The sequence below is a fragment of the Leptonotus elevatus genome, chromosome 13, assembly GCF_054856555.1.
Source record: "Leptonotus elevatus isolate MCC_2025b chromosome 13, RoL_Lele_1.0, whole genome shotgun sequence".
Lineage (NCBI taxonomy): Eukaryota > Metazoa > Chordata > Actinopteri > Syngnathiformes > Syngnathidae > Leptonotus > Leptonotus elevatus.
The window spans coordinates 5,917,476-5,940,746 of NC_141251.1; the positions used below are offsets into that span (position 1 = coordinate 5,917,476).

The 23,271-nt window shown below is 41.5% G+C and overlaps 2 protein-coding genes across 4 annotated transcripts in view; both read left to right on the forward strand.

Moving 5' to 3' along the window:
- The first annotated feature begins 64 nt into the window (after positions 1 to 64).
- Positions 65 to 11,956, forward strand: zfand4 (zinc finger, AN1-type domain 4). Of its 2 annotated transcripts, none has more exons than XM_086093767.1 (10): positions 65 to 370; positions 1,953 to 2,284; positions 4,229 to 4,304; positions 4,638 to 4,705; positions 4,782 to 4,968; positions 5,457 to 5,601; positions 6,602 to 7,801; positions 8,423 to 8,477; positions 10,491 to 10,608; positions 11,058 to 11,956. In XM_086093767.1, exons 2-10 carry the CDS (start codon positions 2,101 to 2,103, stop codon positions 11,191 to 11,193), a joined length of 2,169 nt encoding a protein of 722 aa, XP_085949893.1. In that variant the 5' UTR covers positions 65 to 370; positions 1,953 to 2,100; the 3' UTR covers positions 11,194 to 11,956. The 2 variants fall into 2 exon arrangements, with proteins under 2 accessions (XP_085949893.1, XP_085949894.1); XM_086093768.1 differs by lacking the exon at positions 65 to 370 and adding an exon at positions 488 to 720.
- A 3,282-nt stretch (positions 11,957 to 15,238) lies between these two features.
- marchf8 (membrane-associated ring finger (C3HC4) 8) overlaps positions 15,239 to 23,271 on the forward strand; it is a 63,804-nt gene continuing 55,771 nt past the window's right edge. For both annotated transcript variants that reach the window (XM_086092896.1, XM_086092897.1), the window contains exon 1: positions 15,239 to 15,528. The gene's annotated coding sequence lies outside the window, so the exon portion shown is untranslated. The remainder of the gene's footprint in view (positions 15,529 to 23,271) is intronic.

Sequence of the window (23,271 nt, forward strand, 5' to 3'; positions counted from 1 at the left end):
CCCCTCCTCCTTGCAACAATTGGTTACTTCCTGGTGTCAATCAAACTCAGCCACGGAGGTGCCGTCTCGCCCTCCCCCCGGTGTGAGTGACAGGTACGACGGCGTCGCGACCGAGCGCAGACGCGACCCGGGTTCGTTCCTTTTGTGGCGTTGAACGTGATGCAATGCTCTGTTTTCGCGAACGTAACGCCGCCCACGACAGCGACACCGGCACACGGGAAGCGAGGACGGAGTCCACGGGTGTAGCCTAGCTCGCCGGCTAACTAGCTCGGAGCGGTAGCCATTGTTTGAGTTGTTGGCTAACATGGCAACGTCGGATAAGGACAGCAGCGTCGGCTAGACGGGGGAGCTCGCCGCCTTGTTATTCACGGTAAGCAACACCTTTACCGGCGTATAGACGCTTGCTTGCTATTGAACGCGGTTGCCTTAATTAACCCACCTCGTTGCTGTGTTAACGCAATAGTTGGACTTTTGTTGCCTTTTAAGTCAGTGTAGCTTGTAAGCGCATTACTAGAGGGCATGGGGCATCTATCTACAACATCCCGGCGAAGGCCTCGTTGATGATCGAGCATCCCACAGAGAAAGCAAGACATCCCCTAATTTCCCATTGTGTGCAGTATTGCATTTTAAGCCCCTGTAATCGGCTATTGTGCACCGGCGGCCACAACATTAGGTACACTTGTCCACCAACCCCCAAACAAGGATGACGATGACACAAAGGTAATGGCATGTGCAGCTTTGTGTGTTCATTCACAGGCCAACACCATTGAGGGTTTGATTGATGCTGTTGTAAGCAATGTGGTCTTTAAATTGCATCATGCTGAGCTTTTCCTAAGGTCCCCATCTCTGGTCAACCAAAAATACCTAAAAAGTAAAGTGGTGCCTTGACATGCAAGTTGAATTCTTTCCATGACCAAATGTGTGACTAAATGCACAGGGTATCGACTTCGATCATGCCCCCACCATCAAGAAATGAATTCATATGCTGTTAATCCGTTCTAGCTCCACACACAAAAAATATTTTTTTCAATTAAAAAATATTGCATTATTGTAAAAACAAAGTTAGCTCTGACTGCAATTATTATCGATTTAGCTCAATTATTCCATTGGATAATTAGATAAAGCATTACTTTGCATTAATGTTTTATATGTTAGCATTAAGATAGCAGACTTTAAGGCATAATTATGTATTTGATCTAAATACACGTATAATACATGTATTTTTTGTTTGGTTTGACTGACAGTCAAATCCAACGGGGGGTGACAAAAAATGTTTGAAGCCCTTTTAAAAAAGAAAATAATTGCTAACTAAATTGATACTGATTCGGAAGTGATTAAAGTTCCCTGGCATTAAACAGCGTTCATATTTTTGTTAGTATACTAAGTAAAAATCGGCCAAACGACAACTTGATTCCTTAAAAAAAAACATCTGGAAGCCGTGTCACTATCTCGAGGCACAACTGTATGTTTACTACGATGGTCACGGAACAAATCTAACTTGTGCCTCAAGACAGCAACGTATTAAATGACTTCCCCATGTCAATCAAAAGTTGGCACCAGTGTTTTTGGAAAAGCCCTATTATATATTTCACTCTTCCCCTGAATTCAAGATATGGAACACATGACGTGGGTGTATCACTGTGCCGAGCGTGGTCGTGCTGAGTTCAAATGGCACCACTGAGAAGGTCTCCTGCCGCACATCTGATCTTTGACTTCTGGCCAAATCTTTGTACGTGTCTCTGAATCTTTCATGAGGCCATTGTACACTCGGACTTGCACTCAGGTGCACCTTTTTTTTTTTCTTTAGTTCCAGAGCTGCACTTTCCCCATCTTGTCAACGTTATCCATAATGCAAACGTACCTCTCGATTTAAGAAGAGTGTTTAAATTACACTTGACCTACAGATCTGATAATATAACCCTGTTTTTGTTTGTGTTTTTTTCCCTTAACAGTTGTGGTCATCCCACATGATGAGTGACGGCCCCCCGGCCAGGAAGCACAACCTGCCCCTCTCTCCCTCAGCTTGGGCCACATCTCCGCTTTGGCTACCCTCCTAAAATCCCCCCTCCCTCCCCACCCGACCCCCGGGCGCCGGCCGAGATGACCGACAGGAAGGAGCCTCCCTTCTTCAACGACGACCGCGTGGGAGCTTTTCACCACCAGCTTCCGCTGTACGACCCCATGGAGCTGTACATCGAGACCCTGACCGGTACATGTTTCGAGCTGCGCGTGTTGCCCTTCGAGGCCATCATCTCAGTCAAGGCCAAGATCCAAAGGCTTGAAGGTACGAGTAAATGTGGGGAAGAAAGCGATTTTAACTCATTCACTGCCATTGACGGCTATAGACGTCAAAAATTAATTTAAACTATTTCTATTAGTTTAACATTCCCCCCCCCTCCCACACTTTTGTTAACAAGAGTATGAAAACCTAGGAAAAAAATATTGTACATTTAGAACAGATATAAAATGTGTGATTAATTGTGAGTTAACTATTGAAGTCATGCAATTAATTACAATTAAAAAATGTAATCGCCTGACGCGATTTAAAAAAATAAAATAAAAGATTATTAGAAATTAGGGGCGTCAGGTGATTATTTTTTAAAATCGTAATTAATTGCATGACTTCACTAGTTAACTCACGATTAATCGCAAATTTGATATCTGTTCTAAATGTGCAATAAAAAAAATCTAGGTTTTCATACTCATGTTAACAAAAGTGGGGAAAAAAATGTTCAACTAATAGAAATAGTTCAAATGAATTTTTGACGTCTATAGCCGTCAATGGCAGTGAATGAGTTAATGTCCTTAATGAAGCATCCGCATTTCAAAGCTCAACAGGCTCCAGTTTGTGAGCGGCAGTGAGATTCTGAACTTGTAAAAAAAATAAAAATACCTCCGTGCGGTGTTTATGCGAAGAAATGCGTCAGCCAGTGTTTTTGTGATGGCGCACACCACTCCCACTCCCAAACGGTGGCTTGGCTCCAGTGCCAGGTCACAGAGTCCACTCGCTCACTTCATTTGCATTCCCAAGATATCTCTCGAGATCAGCCCGCCATTCTCACCGTTTCCTTCACTCGACTCTTACTAAATGGAAAATGCATTTCTAAATAGATGCTTCAGTCAACCGCAAGGGAAATTCACTGTTTGAGTAGTCTTCACAATGAAAACGACACACAGCAAAGCAGGCATATTGTATGACTAATATTCAAAACGAGGAAAATATTAACTCCTTCCCTGCTATAGACTTGATCACTGTCGATGGCGGCATGGCTTTTGGATTTGAGATCAAATCAGATTTTGAGTAGGTTGTATAGATTACGGGATGAATCTCAAGCTTGTCTCATCATTTACAACTTAACCAACTTTTTGGAAGTTTATGCACCTCACATGCAGTGTGGTACAAACGATGTGTGTGTATCATGATTGTGAGAAAAGTGGGACGCGGTTCATTGAGTGAATGACAAACTGATGGTCAACTCAAGTCAGTATTGCTCACGACGCGTTTCTTCGTTGCACGTCTGTAAATACGTATTTTACCACCACCCTTTGCTTTTAAATATCTTCAATTCTTTTGTTTGTAAATGCCTTTGAATGTTGTATTTTTAACTATGTGAAGCACATTGAGCGCAACTTGTGTGCTATATAAATATAAAGCTACCTTGTCATATATTGTCATGGCATGATAGCTCCACAGTGTTGTGTCCATGTTTGTCAGTTCTGCCTTTTTATTTCACTTGACATAAATAATATAATGCTCCTCTTCTTTATGTTTATCACTCATCTCATGTCTCTTGTCATATTGCGCAAGATCTGAATGGCAAAATTCACAACAGGTGTCCAATTAAGTTTACCAGTAAAGGTTATGCTGTAGTGCATTTAAGGCTCATCCTGAAATTTCACCCCAAAACCGAAAATCCCAGACTTTCTGTGAGTTGCGCATGTTAGTACCGATTGCACTTTACCATCTTGGATAACTTGGCAGCGAGATTAAACCATCACATCATTCATCTCTAACAATTTATAAAGACTTTTTTTTTTTTTTTTTTTTTTTTTTTTTTTTAAGTATAACTGGGCAATAGATGAATCAGGTCTCCATTTGCAGTAGCACTGATCTGTCTAAAGGGGGCAGTCATGAATCATTTTTAGTAAGTTGAACCACATATGCTTGTAAACCTGTGGAGCTCCGTATTGATTTCTCCTATGGGTTTGTGTGTGTGTGTCTGTAAAGGAATCCCAGTTACCCAGCAACACCTCATCTGGAACAACCTGGAACTGGATGATGAACATTGTCTACACGATTACGGGTAAATAAATGTTCCCTGCCTGCTATCTCCACCCCCCCCCCCCATCCCCCGTTTCCTTCACACAAAATCCACTGTAGCCGTTATCCAACCATGCTTAATGAATGACTATCTTTTCATGTCTCCCCGCAGCCGCAATGATTCGTTGTCATGCAGGCCTGTCATTTAATTTGTTATGTGGCCCGTTACAGCACCGCACGCTTTCTACTTTTTGGAAATCAGATTGTTTCTACATTTTTACTCCCAAACATGGCCTTATTTGCTCCTTGGCTTCTGTTAGAATTTTCGCACTGCTGCATTAATAGTCAGCGTGTGTGCTTTTTTTTTTTTTTGCAGCATTGCAGAGGGCTGTACTTTGAAGCTGGTCTTGGCTATGCGGGGAGGTCCAATCAACACCAGAAGGGGTAAAGTAAAAGAAAGGACTACTTTAAAAGCTGGACACGGGTCTGTCTCCTGAAACTCGTCTCTTCTTTCTCTCAGTAACAATGGAAGATCCCGTGAAAGATGTGGCGGACTCGATGGAGGGTGCAAAGGAGGAGGGTTGGGAGAAGAGTTCAGCCAACAAACAGGTCACGTTTGTGGTCTACCGCGAAGGCGATCAACTCAACTTCTTCCGGGTGGTGGACAGGGGAGACGGTTCCCTCACGCCTCTGTCTGAATCACTCGGGTCTGCATTCAAATACTGTTAACTCAAATTTAGAAAATACTCATCGGTAAACTTGTGCACTGTAATATTTGTATAAAAATGTACTTCAGGTTTATAACTGCGAGCCACTGTATTTAGCAAACGGTTTGCAATCTGTTTCATGTTTGAACAGCATTGAAATAAAATTTTAAGGCTTAATGTTCCGTTAGTATAACATTCTTCCATGCTTCAAGTGTGAAACCTTAAACCTAAGTAAAACATCTTGTTGAATATTTCCATCAAAAATGGATCTTTAAAAATCGATTCGGCTGCATATTGAATCGATGCGAGAATTGCGCGCTGTAATATCGCGTTATATTGCCGAATACATTTTTTTTAACGCCCCTATTAGGTAGGTTATGCTAGTGATAGAATTGCATACAAATTCAGGTTATAAATGTTCCACATAGGACCAGAATCTTGTTTTTGACCATTTTACATGATGTGCTCCTCTTTTCTTTTCTTTTTAGGGGAGGCTCAGTGTACAACATGTACACGGAAGAGGAAAGCAGTGGCGAGCGTTCTGCTGCTGCGCAGAGTTTGGAAAACTCCATCACCATGAATAAAATGAAGTTGCTCAAAGCCAAGATGGAAGACATGAACATCAACAAGAAGGTACGGCAGAAGTTTGTTTGAGAATTAGTGCATGCAAAGTAGAAATCTCCAAATCCAATCTTACACATTTTAAGTAGTGGAAATGAGAGGTACTTAAATGCTTTAATAACATCTGGTGGCACAAGTTGTGCTTGACAACTTTAACCCAATGAACTACGCTCACAGTGCAGACCTTTACAGTATTCAGGACATTCTGCTTTGTTTACATTGGAGAATTCTTAAGCAGAAACGCCTTCATTGCAGTGTATATCTAATTAGTGGTGCAAAGGATCAAATCAAAATCAAACATTTTGATAGTGGATTAACTGATTTGCTCCCCAAAAATGTATAAATACGTTCTATTTTTAATGTTTTAAGTTTCCCAAAGACGTATTTATGTTTTTAATTGTAATTTGTTTTATGCTAAAGCACACAGAAGCCTCTCAACTGCACTAAACTGTTTAAGCAACGGTAGTTATTACAAAAACGGCCAGGAGGTGGCAGCAGAGTAGAAGAGTTCAACCAGGGCCATGTTGAAAACAAGCTGATTTACCCGCAGTTCTAAGCAGATGAGTGAATAATGATGAAATTTAGCTATATTCTAATGCTAATTGCCGCAAAACGGAAACGGAGAGAAATACACTTTTTTCCTGATGAAAGAAGACTCTAATCTTTCCTTTCCATGTTTTTATAGCAATAGAACGCAATATTCTGTGGGCCATGCAAACTCATTCAAAATCTAGTAAAACCGCCTGGAGCGAAGGGGATTGCTTTAGTGAAAATGGCTGGGAAATCGTTTGGACACCTTGATTCATATAAAATTGTCAGCCAGACTCAACAGTAATTACTCAGAATTTTGTAGTCCTCCATGAAACTGGACGGGATTTTTTTTTTTTTTTAAACAAAGTAAGCCATTTGCAAACATCTGCTTTTACTTTGGAAAACATTTTTGCCATGTTTCTGACATGTTAGTGACCAAACCAATAAATATAATTTGTTTGTTCTGGTCTTGATTCTACAGCCGAAGAAGACGAGTAAGGCAAAACAACGCCCCCCCGTCGGTCTCCATCCCTGCGGCGGCCACCCGACGCCTTCCATCACGCGACTCCATCAGCGCCTCTTGCGTTCGCTCCCTCAGATTAACCAGTCTCGCCAGTCCAGTGGACATCTACCTCCCATAGCGGACCAAGAACTCCCGGACGCGCCTCCGCCCGCCGCTGCTGCTTCCGCTTCCTCCCAGTTGCCCGTCCCGAGACGACCCTCTCCCTCTTTCCCCTCGCCGTCTTGCTACATGCTTCAGGAGGAGGAGTCATGGGAGGCGTGCCCGCCTTTTGCAAAGATTCGGCCCCCTCCCAAAGTCTCCCGCTTGGACATCGGCGGCACCAGGTTGATGAGGGACTGCGTGTACCCTCAGCTTCCTCCGCTGTGCACCAGGAGTTCGCCCGAAGCCGCCTTTGACCCGCTCAAGCCGGTCGGCGAGGCGGTCGGGGTGAGTTTACTAGACGAGGCCGGCGGGCTGGTGGCGCCGTCGCAGACCGGCGCTTCGTTTGGCGAGCTCGCGGCCCCCTTGAGTCTGGATCTGTCGCCTCAATCCGAGGAAGCTTGTCGAGCTTTTGACGTTGGGGCGCCGCACCAACTGCCGCTGCCCCCCTCCCCTCTCAGCACTTGGACACTCGGGAGCGGCGGCGACACCCTGACCGGCAGGGCGGATATAACGCAGCTCAGCACTTCCTTCCATTTAAACCCTCCGTCGCCCTCTTCCAGTTCCCCAAAACCCCGTTTTCAGCCTTTTGACTCCCCACTCCCCCTTCAAGTACATTCCGCAGCACAGGCGAAACCGGGCAGCCCGTCCCCTCTCCCGCTGTCCGGTCACGCAGCCCGCCTGCGGGGGGTAAAGGTGGAGTCTCCCGGCAAGAGGTCCGAGCTTCTCTCCAAAAGGGAAGCCAGAGGCATCACGAAGATGGCCAGCCAAGCCTGCAGAGAGCAACTGGGCTCCCTGAGCAACGCTGCGCTCCTGGCGTCGCTCTCGGCGAGGCCCGTGGACGGAAGCGGCGTGAGGAGAGGCGGCCTGGGCCTGCCCCTGCCCCTGCCCCTTCCCCTGCCCCTGCCCCTGCCCCTGCCCCCTGCTACTCCCATTGGACAGGGCATCCTGGGATCCAGGCTGCCAGGGCTGCCTCAGGAGGACGCCGCGCGACACCGAGCTGCAGCCTCCTCGCACACGGTGAGCGTAGACGACCATCTGTCTTTGTTTTGTCGCTTCACTCTGCAGTGGAACGTTCACTTACAAGTAGGACTGAATGATATTAGAAAATGTTCATTGCGATTTGATAAGAGATTTTTTTTTTCAAGCTCCCTTTTAACAAAAAAAAACAAAACCCACAAACAATAAATTAATCACAATAATTAAGATGACCGACCGAGCGACCGAGCAAAATGAAGCAGAGCTCTACAAGGAAGTATGTTAAAGTGTGAGACAAATATTGTGTGTCGAGGAGGAGATATTTTTAGCCCGGGCTGGTAATGGAAGTCACAGTCTTTAATGCATCATCTAATCTATAAGCCATTTATTTTTAATCATCATCCTGTAAAATGAGTTTGAAATGAAGGGATTTGGGATCTTTGTTTTTAGAATATTAACAATTTAAACTTTTAATGTATGCAATAATTATTATTTTTGATTTGGGGGTTGTGGTTCTCGAGCTTGAATTTCACTAACGTTCATGTGTAGTAGCAAAAAAAAAAAAAAAAACATTCAACAGTATTTCCTGTTTATTAGAACAAAAACAGATTATTTTCAGTGTAATTGAGGTTCCCTTAAATACTTGCCCTTTTGTTTCCCCAGGCCAACAAATGTCTGGTGTCCGGCGGCGGAGTCATGCCTCCATTTGGGAGAATTGGTAAGCGACGCAGAACTTGCGAATCCGTTAACGTTTCTCTACAAGTATTTAGGCACCGCACAGCAGCTCCCACCACACACCGCCATATTTTCTATACGTTGCATTCCTTCCTCACAGGGTGTGGCTGCCATTCCTCTACACAAAGGAACTTGACTTCCATATAATGCTACAGCAAACATGTGCTGTTATTCTTCTTTTTTTTCCCATGTTTCGCTTTTGCTGTATTCTCTTTATCTGTCTATCAATTTCTCTCTTGCTTTTTCTGTCTGTCTCGCGCTCTCTCTCACCCTCATCCCTTCTCTCCCTCCCCAGTATTTCAAACTCCCTTTGAACAGGAAAAATTGTTCAGCATAAAAAGGCAAACAAATCTACCATTCTGCATGACCAAGTAGCTGAAGAGGACACATTCAAAACAAAGAGAGAGAGAGAGAACATTCACAAAACATTTTTAATCTGTTCCTTTTGCAGACGAAAAGAAGGTTCTAAGAAAGTGTCCTTACAAAGACGGGCTGTTTTTTTGTGGAAAGGCCTTCAGGTTAACAGTATTCATCATTATTTCTGAAACGAGGACCGACATCTGCATACAGCGGGTGGTTAGAAGTTTACATACTGGCAGGATTTGTGAAATATTGGCTTTTTTGTGTGCAAAATATGACGGGGACCATCTCATTATTTTTTCTTTATTGCTATGTTTGTTTAATGATTGCATTTTTTCTGAAATGCAATGATATAGATTTACTACACTCAGATTTTTTGTTTTGTTTTAAATGATCATTTTAATGATTAGAGTTACAGGGACTAGAAATTACTCAATCTCAATATTGCACATGACACAAACAGTCAAAATATTGTTTTTATGTAAAAACAGGAACAGGCCTTTTGAAACTTCCTGTGTGAATCTGTGTATGATTATTATTATTTTTTTCCTATTATGAATTGAACTACTGGGGCAAAAAAACAACAACTCTCTCTTTCATGGAGCTCTGTTCCAGGTTGACAAGTTGTACTTGTGGAAGATGCGCAACAATGTATGACATTCCTTTTTGTCACCAATTTCACTGAAGATGTCCCCACCGCAGGTCAAACAAGTGCAGTCTCTTGCTGCAGGCGTCACGCGGCAACAGCACCGATCCAATAAATGTCTTGATTTGTTGCAGACCAAGGTGCGCAAACGGCAATAATAATCCAATCTAGGAGCCATTACCATTTTATCCGTCTTCTCGTCCGACTATAAGCTGCTCATTATCCTCAATTCTTTTCTTGGGCAACAATTTGGACACGCTGAATATAACTATAAGGAGTCACACAAATAAAACGCCGCTGCACAAACAAGAAATCCAGACTATTGATCGTACGCCTCTGCTTTCGGGATATGTTTGAAGACGGCTACACTTGTTTTGTTTGTTTGCGTGTGGCTTTAACACAGTGGTACTTTGAAGGTCAAACATCTACGAGCTGGTATAATTTGGAGTCAAAAGTATCTCATCAGGTAATCATGTTAGCCATCGGCTAACATGATTAACATGATTAGCCGTGATTAGCCGTCATTCTCATTATCGGAGACTGCTGCCATGCTTTTTTGTTTTGTTTTTTGTTTTTCTAAGAGCTCAGTATTGTTCATTCGGTAATTTTACCGATTTGACATATCATCATTGCTGCTTTTTTAAAATATTTTTTATTTTTTTATTTTGTGTGTGTGTGTGTGTGTGTGTATTCATTAGTTCACCAAAAACCTATTAAAAAATCCCGTACCTTTTCACCTAAACCGAACACCGCCGTCAGGAGACCCGAGGAAGGACCAAAGATGCTGCCATGCTTTTGATGTAGACTGATTCGTTAGCTTCTTGTGTAGCTGCCGATTGGTTTGCTGCCATATGCTTGTCACTTGTGATCATAACAAAGAATATTTTATATGACACAAGTAGTTGCTTTGATTTATTTGTGCGCGACGGCAACATTCACCATTAACGTTAAGTGGTTCAATTATCTTTATTGTTTTTTCTCCTCTGCAAGGAACTAGCACGTACCACCTACCTCCAGTCAAGGCCCCCGCGGGCGCTAAGAAGAAGAGTTCCAAGCACTGCTTCCTTTGCGGCAAGAAGACTGGCCTGGCCTCCAGCTACGAGTGCAGGTACGAGCGCTCACCGCCAGACTTGAAGTCCAATCTGCTGCCATTGTACTCGTCAGACCGCTATGCCCGTGGGCTATCTCGGCTCCGCTGTGAGAATTCTACTATATATATATATATATATATATATATATGTAAAAATAAATATCTATCAATCAATGAAAATGCTCTGCTCTCACATTTGCTGGAGCTCTCCATGCAAGTCAGCGAGACTTCCTTGTTCGCGGACCCGCTCGCTCGACAAATAAAACCCAAGATGCGCTTAGCATCGCCCCCTCCATTTGAATAACATTTCAACCTGACAAATGTTACAAATACCAACCTCCAAAAAGTTTTTTTATAATTTGCAATCCCCAGACACGACTTGCGCCACATTGTCGTCGCACTAAAAACAAAAGCGCTATTATTTTTCGAGACGTGACAAGAATATCTGCGTTTGATTGGTCAATCAGGTGCGGCAGCAACTTCTGCGCCGCTCACCGCTATGCAGAGACGCACGACTGCTCGTACGACTACAAGGGGACGGGGAGGCGCTTCCTGCAGGACGCCAACCCGCTCGTCAGCGCTCCCAAGCTGCCTAAAATCTAGAAGGGCCTTCCAGAAAACCACTAAGGAGGACACGGTCAGCCTGGACGGACGGATATTATTCACCGACGTGTGCTTTGGGTTTCTTGTTTTTGTCCCTCTCTCGGCCAAGGTGAACTCTCCTGTGAAAAATTGTGGACAAACAGCAGATGATCAATGTGAAAGTGTTGCTTTTATTTTATTTGTTCAATGACACATTGAAGTCTGTGCACGTACGTTGGTTGTTTTTTTTTTCCAAAATATCTGCTGCATGTTCAGACATTAAAAAAAACAAAAAAACAAGCGCTGATTGATTTCCTTTGGGCAAGTCGAGGCCAGATGCACTTTAGAAATATATTTAAACTTTTATTCTGGGCTGAGGGGTCTTTCTTTTATTTTTATTGATGTCTGTGTTTGTCTCATGAAGTGTTTGTTTTTTGTTTTTTTAATTGTATCCTGCGCCTAAAACGTCTTGTCTTGATACGGGCACATACAGATAACCACACAAACCAACGACACCCACGTGCGTGTTCATAGTATTTATTCATGAAATATTTAAATCCAAGTATGCAGTTTGTGTCTGTTTGAATGCCAGTTATAATTGAGGATGGGGAGGACAAAAGGGACGGGATCTTTAAATGTCTTTTGCAAGTAAGGTGATTGCCATAAAAATCTTTTCTTTTCTTTTTAAATATTTTCTTTTTAATGCTCAGCCGTTGCAAAAATCTTCAATGCTGTCATATCTGCAGGGGTTCGACTTTAAATAAAGTTTCTTTCCTTACCTTCAGATACAACCACTTGTTTCTAATTTATTTCCTCGAATAATTACAAGGAATCCTTAAGATTTATCCACTTGAGTCAATAAAGGCCTCATGTTTCCCATAAGGGAAATAAAAAGCAGGTAGTAAAAGCTTATCTCAGTTCATAGACTGTTTTTCGGCCCGTATAACCCACTTAATCTCTGTTGCTAATCAAAATGATGTGGAAGGCCTCGCGCGTGTTGTAAATTGAGTTCCCTGCACACTAGTGTGTCACGCTTTCAAATAGATTGAGTGTTGCTAACCAAAACGACATCTGTAGAAACCTGAACAGATATGTGGAAGTCATCGCAATTATTTGCTCAGTATTAAAGAGCATCTGTTGTCATGCGGAGTCCGGCATCGTTCCAGAACGTGCGGTTGCTCCTGTTGATAATCAAATCAGCAGTACCTACAGAGTCGCACAAAGTGTGACTTGTCAGTACAAATAAACAAGTTCCCTCCCTTAAATACAGATTCGAATGTTATGTGAAGTCTTAAATGATCGAGTTGACTGATAATCCACTCTATTGCTAACCAAAACAGCAGCAGCCATTTTGCTGCAATATTCACATTGGAACAAACCTTATCGAGTCATACCTCAAATTAAATCTCTCAATGGCGGCGTTATCGCAGTGGACTTATTTGGGCACTTGTAGGCTTGTATGTGGACATATTGACATAAAGATGCCTTTTTGCTAATACTTGGTGAATTGTTTTCAACCAAGCTGGACATGTAGCGCGGCCTCCAAATTCCCTTAATAGTTGTCGACTAATACTGACTCATTCTTGTGGCGGTGACGTGCTGGTTACTTAGCAACAAGATGACATCTTTTCTTGTATTGATCCCAAATGTATAAAAGATAAGACAACGTAGTATTTTGCCACATAACATAAATATACTATGTTTTTTATTTTTTGTGCTTGGCAGGTGAGTCATAAGGAATCGGTGGCGTTGGTGAAGCTCAGTTGTTTACACTCTGTCTCAGCCTCAGACAAAACCTGACCAGAGTCACGTCTCGGTGTCTGGACGGACGCTCTCTCTACCTTTCGTGTTTGCAGTGTTTTTGGCTGTGAGATAATTGCGTTGTGCATAAACAGTAATTGACCTTGTGGAGCTGTGATGGTCATGCGCTGCATGCTCTGCATCCAAAATAACCCGTCTTATTTTTTTTATTATTTATTTTAATTGTATATATTTGTCAGTTTTTTTTTTAGTTTAGCTTTTATTAATTTTAGTGTTAATTGTATTTTTTATATGGGGTATTTGTTGAGTGCAAGATATATATATATTTATATATGAATGAAATAAAAATACTCAATATTTTGTTTTTGTCCACTCAAATTAAAACCAATTAAAACACCTGATTTCAGTGTGTTGAAAAAAAAAAAAGTGCCCCTGAGCACTTTCTGATCCTAATCCCTAGATTTCATGCATCCCTGTGACGCCAAAGACACATACATGCATGCCAATTTGGCAAACTCACTTCAGTGGGGAGAACAGAGGCTCCGTTGTCCCGCCCCAAGGACGATGTGGCGGCCTGCGCATTCGTAATCAGGCCTAACACATGGACAAAGATGCAAGATGATGCAATCCTCTGGTTAATAAGTCAGCCTCCGACATGCTACTGTGGGTTGACTACCTCTCTGGGTCACCTTTTTGGATGGTCCTACTGACCATAAGTCTACACACCCCTGCTTAAATGCCTGTTTTGGATAGTCCAAAACAGACCAAGATAAATCATTTCAAGACTTTTCTGCTATTAATGTAACCTATAACCTGTACAACTACAAAAAAAAAGAAAAATAAAGATTTTTGGGTGTTGCACAAGTGTGCACACCCTCTTATAGCTGGGGATGTGACTACTGTATATGCTCAAACTTAACCAATCACCTGTTAAATGGAAGTTCAGATGTTCAAGTAAGCTTTTCTTGCCATTGTTTGCTTTCTAGCAGAAGCCTGAAATAATCTTCCTAATGGGGCCCCTTACTAGCTTTTTCTGGCTGGTGGCTATTAGGATGCTCCAAGACATGGCTGATATTGATTCATTTTTACAACATAACTGGAAACAATCAGAGACATTGTAGTGACATGTTGCGATTCGGGAATCTGCCTAATGGGGTACCTTAATAACTGCTGGTGGCTAGTGGCTAATAGAGCGCCCTAAGACTGATGTTAATTCATTTTAATGACAACTGGAACCCACTAGACACTGCAATGACACATGGGGATTCTCCCTAACCACTAGAGACACAGCAAAGATGTGTCAGGATTCAGGACTCTCCCTAATGGGGCCCTTTGCTACCTCTTCTTTGCTGATGGCTAGTAAAGGGGTCTAGAGACACGGCTGATATTCGTTAATTTTAACTGCACAGCTGGACTACACCAGCGACACTGCAAAGCCATGTCAGTATTTTGGACTCTCACAAATGGGGCCCCTTGCTACCATCTGTTGTTAGCTGATGGCTTTTAGGGGGCCCTAAGACACAACTGATATTGGTTCATATTAATGCCATGACTGGAAACCAGCAGTGACACTTGCAGTGACACATCAGGATTTGGGAATCTTCACAATAGGGCCCTTTTCTAGCTGTTAATGCCCCGGTGGCTCGTAGGGGCCCCGAGACACAACTGATATTGCTTCATATCAATGATACAACTGGAAACCCTCCTAGACACTGCCATTGCATGTTGGAATTTGTCAGTCTCCCTAATGTGGCCCCTTTCAAACTTTTGCGGGCTGATTGCTAGTTGGGGCCCCGAGGCACAACTGATTTTGCTTCATATCAATGACACAACTAGAAACCCTCATAGAAACTGCAATGGCACGATAGGATTGATCAATCTCCCTAATGGAGCCCCTAACTAGCTGTTGCTGGCTTGTGGTTAGTCGGGGGCCCCAGGAGACATCTGATACTGGTCCACATCAATGACCTAACAGTAAACCTTTATAGACACTTCAATGACACGATGGGATTCTCTCAAATGGGGTCCCCTGCAAACAGTGTCATCAGTTTTCAGATGATTGCTTTCCATTCCTTGGATAAAAAAAGAACATTGTTTTTTTCTTATTCTGAAAATGTTACACATTTACCTTTTAATAAATATATTTAAAAAAAGAAAAGATGTGATTATTCGTAATTTGTGGGAGCCCCCCCCCCCCTTTTTTTTTATTTTTTAATCCCAATAGATGTTTCTTGTCTTTTTCTCACGCCTCCTCCTCATGCTCTTCTTCGTCGTCGCTCTTCGTCCACTTCCACGTGAACGCGGAAGTGGGTGACGCGCCTCCACACGCAGGTTCGACTACCGAGCGACTGACGTGGATTTCAAACAACATCACGGCCACGCACGGCCCGCGACGACCAGTGTCCTCCTTGGACTTTGTGACGACAAGAGGGGAAGCGCCAGCGAGGCGACGACCGCCGGACGCCGAGGAAGAGGCGAGGAAGGCGGCTACTGTTGGCGTCGCTCGCTCGGTCGGTCGCTTGGTCGGTCCACCGGTTCCGGACGGAGGGACGGTGGTCGTTGGATATTAATCGAGCATCTCCGTGGGAAATTAAGGTAGGGACATTCATAGTTATTACAAAGCACCACCAATAAGTGTTATGTTGCGTTATATTGTTTTAAATATTGTTAAAGGAGGCTCCCATTCGATTCCACTCAGCATTTTATTAGGCACACCTGCACAATAATAATAGGATCTAAATGCAGTTTCCATTACAAACGAATTCTATTGTTGACTTTTGAGGCGTATGAGGAAGGTGTTAGAATAATGTTTATGATTGTGGTTGTTCGGTCGCCTCCACATCTCGCAAAAATTTTAGGAACAGCTCCCCCAGTATGATGCACTGCAGTTTTTCCCATACAACTCTCATCGGAAATGTGAGTGGATGGATGATGGATGGATGGATGATGGATGGATGGATGGATGATGGAGGGCAGAGAGGGCTTTGTTTCAGTTCCCGGTGGGACGCAGGCATGAATGAGTAAAGGTGGCTTATTACATTTCATTTGCTTTTCTGTGGAGTGCAACAAAGCTTTAATGCTTTATGGAATGATTCTGATGATGGCAATGATGTCTATGCTTGAAGGTAAAATGAACACAGGAAGGAGTGTTTTTTTTTTGAAAATTTACAACCATTTGGGTTTTTTTGTTAGGTACAACAATTGTCTTTAAAAAAATAAAATAATTCAAACAATTAGAACTTTAAACCGTTCAGTTTTTTGCTACCGCAAAATTGTCAACATTTCAAAAATAAATGGCCCCAAAAAATTAAACTCCAATTATTACGTTTTTTTTTTGTAAAACTCAAATCGTTCCAACTTTAAATTCTTCATCTTATTGCAAAAACGAATTTTGTTAAAAATTTCAAAATAAAAGCCAACAAATATTTTTATTTTATTTTTTGTTATTCTCTAATTTCTACTTTTGTTGACCGATTCAAAACCCTTCCAGGTCATTGTATATCATTGCATGTCATTCAGTATCATTTCATAATTTTTCATTCAGCCTCTCAGCCTTCACATGCAATTTTTTCCAGAAATTGCATTCTGTTTAAAATAATGAAAATCCTTGGATTTTCATCCACTCAACAGCAATATTCAGATTTGTATTGTCTTTCATGATAACAGACTAATTATGTTTGTGCGTACTCAAAATAAGACACACACAAACATCTACTTTTACTTTGAAAAACAATCAGCTTTTTTTTAAACAATTACACCAAACCACTAAGTGAATTCTAATCAGTTTGTTTTCCGCACTGTCAATTTGAAATTTAATAAATGTTCTCTGATTTTTTAATAAGGGATGGAAAGTAAAACCGTTGAAGTCGATTAATTTATTATTTCATCGATTAATCGATTATTAAAGTAATCGTTAGTTGCAGCCCTAATACGGGGAATAAGTTCCGCCTTTTCTGCTGCAGTTACACAAACACTGTTATACAATAATTGGCGCCTGTGATTCGATTCAGAATAAATTTTCGATTAAGAACGATTTTCGGTTCAAAAGGATTTGATTGACAATGATTTTTGCTTCAATCTATAGATGTGCAAGGAATTGTAATGTTCTACTCCAGTCTGACTCGCTAATGCTAATTAGCACTTTTATCACTCAAAAGAACGGCTCCACGCTGGAAAAAAAAACTTTTATTGGAATAACTTGATCGTGACTTCTCGAATGTGGCTACAACTTAACAGTGTATTAGACCGCGTAGAACCACACTGCCCCTCAGTGGCCAAACCGGGTAAAACATGAACAGCGTTCCAAATAAAGACACACACAGACAAAGGTAAGACAGTATAAAATAATTTCAATAAAATCGATTTGGGGATATTTAAAATCGATTCTGAATCGTACTAAATGAGAATCGCGATTCTTATGAGAATCGATTTTTTTGGGCACACCCCTATTAAATATTATGGCAGTACATGATTCATTTTGGTCCATCCAACTTTCTATTTGAGCTGAAAGGACACCCTGAAGTGCTTCCTTGGCTTGCTGTTGGAAATTGAGCCTCACGCGTACAAACTATGGATGGGCGCTAATGTGGAGTTTTGCAGTCAAGCGGAGAACGAGCCCACAGTGTGTGGTGAAATCAATGGAGGGTGGTGGTTTGGCTTCCAGCTGATTGTTACAGCGCATCTCGCGTTTCGGCGGGCTGCACGGATCATCTTTCATCCCGCCGTGCGCCACGTTCCGGGCCTAATCCTTTTTAAACGGCTCGCGCTTTTCAGTTGGGCCGCCACTTGTTGTCTTAACTCTGTGGCGTCTTTAAAAAAAAATATATATATTGTTATCGTATCACGGTGCAGGCTGCAGTGTGGCGGTCAATGGTTTGATTGTGCAATTGTCATCTGTGTTACATCATCGGCGTTGCCGTTGGTTACGCTGTTGTGGGAGACTGAAGGCGAAGAAGGCATCGTTGCATGCAGAGTGGTTAGGTTGTGACCTCCTGGAGAGATCTTTTACAATTCCAGCCTCTCTTAAGCATTTCCGCCAAGCCTCTTGTGGATACTAGTACGCAAACAAAGCTTACGAGTGGGCATGTGTCACGCACTAGTAGCCTCCAGGATCCTAATAGTTTAGTACTAGTAGACAGTGATTCTACTAGTGCACTGTGCTACATGAACATAACCTGTATATCATTTCAATAAAGGCCGCTTGAGTACATATTAGCTAACCTTGATATCCATCTTAACTCGTTCACTGCCATTGACGGCTATTGACGTCAAATATTCATTTTAACTATTTCTATTAGTTTAACATTTTTTTCCACTTTAGTTAACAAGAGTATGAAAACCCAGGTTTTTTTATTTATTGTACATTTAGAACAGATATCAAATGTATGATTAATCGTGAGTTAACTATTGAAGTCATGCGATTAATTACAATTAAAAATTAAGAGCGTCGGTCGATTAAAATCATAATTAATTGTTAACTGAGTTAACTCACGATTAATCACACATTTTATATATTTTCTAAATATACAAAAAACTAATTCTAGGTTTTTAAAAGTGGAAAAAATGTTAAACTAATAGGAATAGTTCAAATGAATTTTATTTTTAATTTTAATTCTATTATCGTCAACGGCAGTGAATGAGTTAAGTATTTATGTCTATGTTGTCACTAGTAGAACAACAACTAGTACCACAAATGACATAGAATTCTACTGGTGAAGTGCTAGTGCTAACATTTAGCACTGTGCTAGTCAAGCGCAGATGTCAGCTCGTGCTACGTAGGGGTGTGAATTGCCTAGTACCTGGCGATTGATTTGATTAATCCCGATACAAATCTGGAAGTCGCAATTCTTTTTTTTTTTTTACTCAAATTTAGAAAATACGAATCAGTAAACTTGTACATGAACACTGTAAGATTTGTATGAAAATCTGTTTCCTAAATTGAATCAATTGCGCACTGTAAAATCGCGATATATCGCCGTATCGATTTTAGTGCTAACTGCTAACTACCAATATGTCAAAGTCGCCCTACTAATATGTAGAAATAGTGGATACAATAGAAGCTTATGGTCATGTCACATGATTACTTGAGAAAAAAAATCGAATAAAAAGTGAAGTTGTCCCAAGCAGGATGGCGTTGTCAGCATATTTTAAGTAGTTTTGTTTAAAAAGGGAGTCAAAGAGGGGACTCTGGAAAGATCCCTGAGGTATCCCTTAGTTTAGGATGAGAGTGGAAGAAGTGCTATTCAGAGGTGTGTTGCTGAGAAAGTCTTGTATCCAAGTATACAGTGCGATCGAGTGGAAAATAGTGTGCTGAATTGTCTTACTAGTGAGGAGAAAGAGCGTTGGTCCATGGACCTTAAGATGGATTTCAAGGGTATGGATGGGTTCCATATTGAATTTGAAGTGCACTGCAGCAATCAGCACCACACAGTCCACAGAATTCAGAACTGCGCCCGAGACCTTCCCTCTATTTAACTATTAATATCGCAGATTGTGGCCGTTCACCCACGTAAGACCTAAAACAGCCTTGGCGGAGGTCTTCGCCCTGTCGACCGCTCTTTCATGCCTCTTTACACATGACTAATCCTGCATCATCACATGGGATTAGCGCATATAGATTGGCTGCGATCCGCCCCCTGTTTCACTTCGGCTTTTTTTTTTCTCGCAGGCAACACGCTGGGCGCGCTAATTTTGCTGTCGTGCTGAAAGACACAAAAAGATTGCTGTCGGTGGAAATGGACTTGCTGCCGTGTTGCTAAAAAAAGAAAAAAAAAAGAAAAGTCGCTTTTTTATTTATGAGCTGCTTTCGCCTTGTTGCGCTTTTATGGCCACCTCTCGGCTGCTGGATCATTATTGGGACCCGAGCACGCGCTGCAGACGGTCCTCTTGAAATTGCTTTTGTGTTATCACGATTATTTATGTTTTGCAACCTTGCCTCCATTGTATGCTAAGAAAAAACTGTTCAAACTATGTTTAAGTGAGTTGAGGACAGTCGCTTCAGAAGTATGTGGTTTGCTGTCATCTTGCTGTCGAGGAACTATGTTGATGTGAATTGAGGAGCTTCATTTTCATGTCTTTGGTAGCTTGCGCTAGACTAGTCATGATCGGCACAAAATATGACAAAATGGCGAGCAGAAGATGACGCCGTCCACTCCTCACTGGGGGCGGAGCTACATGGTGGCCATGGCCACCCCTTGTCTCTCTCTGGCCAACCCCATACCAAAGGAAAAATTTTAGTATTTAGTATTGTTTATTATTGTTATGAATTGTATTATTCTTTTTTTAATAATATTATTCTTTTTTAAATAATATTATTATTAACATTATTTTTTTTCATTTATTATATTCGATTTTATTTATTTATGTATTTATTTATTAGAAAATGACCCAGGCCACGGCAATGACATTTTTCTGCCTACGCTCCTGCTCCTCACGACCTCGCCTTCACGACCAGACTGGCTGCGCCCGTTGTGAAAAATCGTACCCGCTCGTGAGCATTTTTGAAGGCGTCAGCCGCCCCGACGGAACGCTGGTAATCACAATTTCCAAAACGGCGCGGCGAGGACCAAAACTGAAACACTGAAGGCGCCCACAGAGACTATTGTGAGCTTGCAAATGAACTCCGCGCTTTCTGTCTTTTGAGCTGCGTCAAGTCAGGAAGTAATTGCGAGGCGGGAAAAATCCAATCCCGAGTACATGAAGGCTCCATTAGGAGCCGGCTGCCGCCATTGTTGCGTACAATAGCCTGCGATGGCGCAAAGTGCCTCCCCCTCGCAGATGACAATACACAACAGAGGAGTTTGACAGCTTCAATTGTGCGCCGCCGAAATCACTTCAGTCAAACTCACTCGCTAACATGGTTCGATAAAATTCCCATTTTTGTCCGCTCACAGATGTGTTGCATTTTTAGAAATATATGGAATAAAAAAATGTATTTCAAAGCATCTTTACACATTGAAATCAATCGAAATGCTATTAATTTGTTCCAGTCTCCCACATATGTTGATATATGTATACAGATATGACATTTGTGATTAATCGTGAAGTCATGCGATTAATTACGATTTAAATTTTAATCACCTGACGCCCCAAAGTTTTTGATAATCTTTTTTTTTTAAATTCATTCACTGCCATTGACTGCTATAAGCGTCGAAAATTCATTTAAAGTATTTCTATTAGATTAACATTTTTTTCCACTTTTGTTAACAAGAGTAGGAAAACTTCGATTTTTTTTTCATTGTATATTTAGAACAGATAACTTAACTAGTGAAGTCATACGATTAATTACGATTAAAAATTGTAATTGCCTGTCGCCCCTAATTTTTAATAATCCTTTTATTTTTACAATGAATTTATGGCAGTGAATGGTTATTGATGGTTTTCGTTTTGCATTGTGTGTTAGCATTAAGCTAGCAGAAGGCAATGTTGTGTGGTTGTTTACATTGACAACGTGTAATTATCTTCAGTATATTTCGACAGGGAATGGCCTTCTCTTTTTTTTTCTTTTTTTGAAGAGATCTATCAGATAAGCCAAAGCTTTCATCTTTCATATAAAACCCCCAAAATGTCCTCTTCCCATTTTATTTTATTTTCGCCTCGAGCTCGTTTTCAAAATGTCAGCATCAGACTGTTGTCTGTCTGGCTCAGTATCGCTACCGCGGCTGCTTCCACCCCCGTCGTTCCATTCTTCTGCTTAATCCCGCAAATATTATTGATTGCATTCCGAGAGGAGACAGGAAATGGATACGGCCAATAAAGACGAGGAGGGGAGGGGAAATGGCATCTTCATAACGCTTCCTGTTCCAGTCGCAGCGTTTTTAATCTGGATGTGGGTGGTCGTGCTTCAATCCTCCAAGTACACCCTTCACAATTTTTTGATGACTGATAAATACTACAGCTCAGTGTACTGTGTGTAGATCGTAAAAATAGCAATAGCGACCAGTCCTTCAAAAAAAAAAAAAAAAAAAAGTCAAGTGTGCTTCACGCTATTATAACCACTCCCATTTGAAGTATACTGTAACACAAAGTACGCTAACCTATGCTAACTTATTAAGCGAATATGATGCGAAACATAGACGGGCTAACAAAGCTAGCAATCATTATCGCTGTCGTTTTTTTTTAAGTCACCGTAAAACTAAATGTAAAATGAAGAGAATTTCGGTGTGTAATAAACCAAACCACATGACTTTGTCGTATGAAAGTACACGAGCCTATGCTAACTTAATGCTAATATAATATGAAACGTCATAGACGGACGGGCGAATGAGGCTAGCGTCTTTATCACAGTAGTTATATATCTTTTTTTTCATGGAAAATGCTTATTGGAGATTTATCCGAGGAAGGATCAAAGAAAAGAAAGAAGTGAAATCCAGCACCGACCAGACATCACACTACATCGCTACTTTTGTCATAGTGAAGTTCCTCAACTCACTTCAACAGTTTTTGGGGCACAAAAATTTGCGACATAACCTTACTTTTGGTCTAAATAAAGTTCCTCAACTTACATCAACATCTAAATCAAGCTCCTCAACTCACTTCAACAGAATTTTTTGGTACGAAGATGGCGATAAAACCCTACTTTTGTCTAAATGAGGTTCCTCAACTCCAACAGAATTTTTGGGCACAAAGATTACGGTAAAACCTTACTTTTGTCTAAATGAAGTTCCTCAACTCACTTCAACAGATTTTTTTGGGCACGAAGATGGCGGCAAAAAGCTACTTTTATCTAAATGAAGCTCCTCAACTCACTTCAACAGAATTTTTGGGCACCAAGGTGGCGGGAAAAGTCTGCTTTTGTCTAAATCAGGGGTGCTCAAGTTCGGTCCCCGAGAGCCCCTATGCAGCCTGTTCTCCATGTTTCCCTCCTTCAGCGCAGCTGAATCTAATGATCAGCTAATCAGCAAGCTTTCTGATAACGATCCTGATCATGAATCAGGTGTGTTAGTGGAGAGGAACATGGAAAACAGGCCGGATAGGGGCTTTCGAGGACCGAAGTTGAGCACCCCTGGCTTAAAGTTAAGTTCCTTAATTTTGTTATTTTTAGTTGAGTGACACAAAGATGTCACATGATAGCGGCAAAGCGCTACTTTTGTCTAACTTACTCTCCTCAACTCACTTGAAAACAAAAGTTCCTCAACACTGAGATGCCAGGAAATGGCGGCAGAGTACTACTTTTTCGTTTTTTTCAAAAAACATTTGCTTTTATACCATCAAAACATTAGCATTATTTACCAACACAAAAATGCTAAATTAGCTCACGAGAACAGAAAAAAATACAACAAAGCTTTAAGTTAATTAAATTTTTCCATTTGAATCAGTACTTCGGCTTTTACAAATCCT

Bases quoted from the DNA above. Each gene is read 5' to 3' on its own strand.
- zfand4 (XM_086093767.1), top strand. From the start codon at position 2,101: ATGACCGACAGGAAGGAGCCTCCCTTCTTCAACGACGACCGCGTGGGA. The intron at 2,285-4,228 runs GTACGAGTAAAT...GTGTCTGTAAAG, and splicing joins CAAGATCCAAAGGCTTGAAG to GAATCCCAGTTACCCAGCAA. The intron at 4,305-4,637 runs GTAAATAAATGT...TTTTTTTTGCAG, and splicing joins CATTGTCTACACGATTACGG to CATTGCAGAGGGCTGTACTT.